The sequence below is a fragment of the Polyodon spathula genome, chromosome 15 (genome assembly GCF_017654505.1).
Source record: "Polyodon spathula isolate WHYD16114869_AA chromosome 15, ASM1765450v1, whole genome shotgun sequence".
Taxonomy (NCBI): Eukaryota; Metazoa; Chordata; class Actinopteri; order Acipenseriformes; family Polyodontidae; genus Polyodon; species Polyodon spathula.
Genome location: NC_054548.1, coordinates 18,317,683 through 18,321,549, shown reverse-complemented (window position 1 = coordinate 18,321,549; position 3,867 = coordinate 18,317,683). Strand labels below are relative to the sequence as shown.

The following is a 3,867-nucleotide window of genomic DNA, read 5'->3' as shown; positions in this document are numbered from 1 at the left end:
AAGTTATTGAATTGAATATAAAAAATTAAATAATAAATAATAATAATAATAATAATAATAATAATAATAATAATATATTTATTTTATTCACAAATTGAGTTGAAAACATATTTTACCCTGTGTGGAAGGGTGTGGATATTCACTGACACGGGATACAGAAAGATGTAATTGGAAACACCGCACAGGTGCCCAGTTTTATTGTGTTCCTTTTTTAATTCTCACTTTTGCACGCAGAGGGCGCTGTTGTCTGTGGCTTGAGTACTGGCAACGGTAAACAAGACCCCGGTTGTACTAATACAGGTACACAGTCCAATGAAGGTGCACCCACAGGTGCTCTGTAAATAATAATCACAAAGGACAAAAGGCGAAAGAAAAATGGAAAATAAAATACAGTAATAAAACTACAAAACAAAGGTGCTGCACTCTGCAGCGTGTACCCCGATTGCTACCCGTACGACCCGGGTCTCCATCCTACAGTCATGCGTTCCCTCACTGCCTTATACAATTATCGGGGTCTGCCCAAGTTTTTCCCCGGCTGCAAAAATAATCTTTACTTTCTTTTTTTCGTTATGTTGTTGTTTTCTCCAGTCACGCTTGGTCCATCCATAGCGTTTCCATTGGCTCGTATTCATGTAGAGGGGCAGCCTGAGGGAACACAGAGCATAATCTTTACAGGACCAGCAATCCCTCAAGGTCCGCCTCTCAGCCACTCGGAGAGAGAGAAAGCCACACTCTGTTTCCCCACCTCTCCGTATCACTGCCATGCCTGACAGGTAGATCTGAGACTGCTGCCTCCTACCTGGAGTACCACGCATATGCGTCAGACAGTCAGTACACGTCTCCCCTCTTTTATTGTTCTTCTGTAATAAAATATGTTGTATATGCAGTGATGTATTCTACATTCCAAAGATTATGTTTTTTAGGGTGAACCAGACAGGCACCATACCATTTTCATACACCATTAATTTAATAGTTTCAATAGAAAAAAAAGAATTAGTCAACATTAAAATCAATAAAAAATGTCCTATATTACATCTCAGTATGACAACATTTTCTTCAAGTTAACTATTCAAATGTGGATTACAGATCCCATGTTAAAAATTCCTATGTTTTTCTACCATTGTTCTTAAAACAGTTGCAAAACATACAATTCATTGTAGTTAAAAGCTGCATGATGAGTGGTTGTTAGATTTTAGATAAACTCAGAAAGCCACACACATACACTATGTGCAGAGCAACAGTGCCAGCAGTCAGTTGATGTGAAGTCACTTGGAGTGAGAAAAGTCAGACCTACATTGCTACGGAGTTTTTCTTTCTGCCTTAATACTTTGCAGGAGTTTGTGAGTATTTAAATCAGCATTTTTATCACATACACACATATATAACAAAATAATATGAAGGATTAAAATCATTATGTTAAATAGTCTTTTGAAAGATTTCTGATCTTATAAGAGAGAGATAAGAGGGGATACTTTCATTATGATTAAGTGGACTGCGGAAGCTAAACGAGGATGATGTATATTACTTCAAGAACTTTATCATTTCTTATTTTGTTTCCTATGATGGATTTCAAGCAAAATGTATCTTATTATTATCAACTATAGTAAATACTATAAATACTGTCGGTGTTTTTGTTTGTTTGTTTTTTTTTCGATTATTATCAGTTAAAACCTAAAACTTCAAACCCTATGTATAGCACACCTCAATATTTGTTGCTATAATGTTTTCAGGCTCTCCAAGTTGTACTATTTATAACCCAGACCCATTTATGATTAAGGTCATAGATAGACATTAACAGAAAATACAGACTTGAATTAAAGCAGCTCCAACGTGTTTGTTTTATGTATTAAAACAAGTTTTGTTTTGTTTACAGAGACATCATAAGTCTTAGACGCAATCATGGAATCAAGGCAACTAAATGAAGATTTGAATAATGAGACCTTGAATGATAGCAACTGTGATGTTTACATCTGCCGCAACACAGCCAAATTTCTTTTCCCATTTTTTTACCTGGTTGTGTTTCTTGTTGGCATATTTGGAAATGTACTAGTCCTTTACATTACCTTTCAAAAACAGCAAAAGGTCAACTCGACAAACCTTTACTTAATCAACCTGGCAGTTTCAGACACCTTGTTTACTCTGGCCTTGCCTGGAAGAATAATTTACTACATCAGGGAGTTTGATTGGCCTTTTGGTGATTTAATGTGCAGGATTACCACTGTCATATTTTACACAAACACCTATGTGGGCATCGCAATAATGACTTGCATAAGCATTGACCGCTATCTTGCAATGGTTCACCCCCATCGTCTCACAAAGCTTAGAAGAGTTGAGGTTGTGAGGATAATCTGTGGCCTTGTTTGGTTCTTGGTGTTTTGTCAGACAGCACCTCTGCTCTTCAAGAAAATGGTGAGAACTGTGGATGGCAAAGAAACATGCATGGAGTACTTTAACTTTGAAGCATCTCCAAAACTGCCCTACCTGCTTTTGCTTGCCTGCACCATCAGTTACTGCATTCCTTTGGGGGTCATTGCGTGCTGCTACACAAAAATCAACCTGAAACTGTTCAAAGCTGCAAAACGCAACCCGATAACCAGCAGATTTGGCCGCAATAAAAGAGCAACCAACATCATACTTCTCATCCTCATTACCTTTGTACTGTGTTTCAGCCCCTACCACATAAACATCATGCAGTTCATGATCAGGAAGATTTATTACCAGCAAACCTGTGAGGAATTTAAAGCCTTCAAGATGTCTCTTCAGGTCACAGTGTCCATCATGAACATAAATTGTTGCTTAGATCCAGTTATCTACTTTTTTGCTGTGAAAAGCTACAAACAAAAGCTCATGAGCTTGTTCAAGACCTACATTTCCACGTCTACTTTTTCATCAAAAACACCTTCTGACAGCAGTAGCATTAGCTAAATTGGCATGTTTTGGCCTTAATGCAGGTTTTGGCAAGTCATCTATCTCCATCCAGTCCCGGGATCACTCTGCAGGTTAAACAATGAACTATTCAAGAACATTTTGACAAACTTCCATGAAAATAACCTTTAACAGCTTTTAAACTGAAATCAGGATATTATACTAAATCTAAATTCCAAACTGAGGAATTGAAAATAATTACTATTTAAAATAAGACACGGATACAAAGATAGATTTCTAAGCACGATTCTAAGATTCCTTTTCCTACTGTAGTTTAATAAGCTGTTTGGAGTTTTTCTATTTTATTAATGATGAAGGAAGAGCCTGGTGTGACTAAATTAACATTAAGGATTGAGACAGATTAACTACAGGCTGCAAGTTTCACCGAAGAGATAAAAAAATCTTTTACTCTTCAAAAAAATAAAATAAAAACACAATTTAATGCTTCCATGCCTGCAATTACATACTGTAAACTGCTGATATATATATATATATATATATATATATATATGATATATATATATATATATATATATATATATATATATATAATTGTTATCTGACCTTTTCTATAATAGGAACAATAAGATAAGAGAAATCTTGATAGATGCGTGGGCTATTCACTCTTATAAACTGCTGGCTTCTGGTAAATCTGGCTACTGTATTGTATGCACGCTCATGTTTTGGGAAAAAAAAAAATTTTGAGCATTTATTAAGCTTATTAGTTCATTAGTTTAACAAGTTATGAATTAGCTAATGTAAATAATAATTGTATGTAAAAGATTCAGAAAGGGGCAGATGCAAATTTAATGTGAATAGTTTTTTTTTTTTCTTTAATTGGTCAACATGTTACTGTATATTTGGTGTGAACATATTTTTGTCATTTCGACTGAATTTAGTATTTTATTTACATTTTGTTTTTTTAGATCACTTAAAAAAAAA

General features: G+C 35.1%; 1 protein-coding gene across 1 annotated transcript; it reads left to right on the top strand.

Annotated features, from left to right (window-relative positions):
- The first annotated feature begins 1,264 nt into the window (after window positions 1-1,264).
- LOC121328185 (G-protein coupled receptor 183-like) lies at window positions 1,265-3,375 on the top strand. Its single transcript, XM_041272746.1, has 2 exons — window positions 1,265-1,340; window positions 1,874-3,375. Exon 2 carries the CDS (start codon window positions 1,900-1,902, stop codon window positions 2,923-2,925), a length of 1,026 nt encoding a protein of 341 aa, XP_041128680.1. The 5' UTR covers window positions 1,265-1,340; window positions 1,874-1,899; the 3' UTR covers window positions 2,926-3,375.
- The last annotated feature ends 492 nt before the right edge of the window (window positions 3,376-3,867 follow it).

What these genes read in the sequence shown, in the direction of transcription:
- LOC121328185 (XM_041272746.1), top strand. Translation starts at nt 1,900, where the DNA reads ATGGAATCAAGGCAACTAAATGAAGATTTGAATAATGAGACCTTGAAT.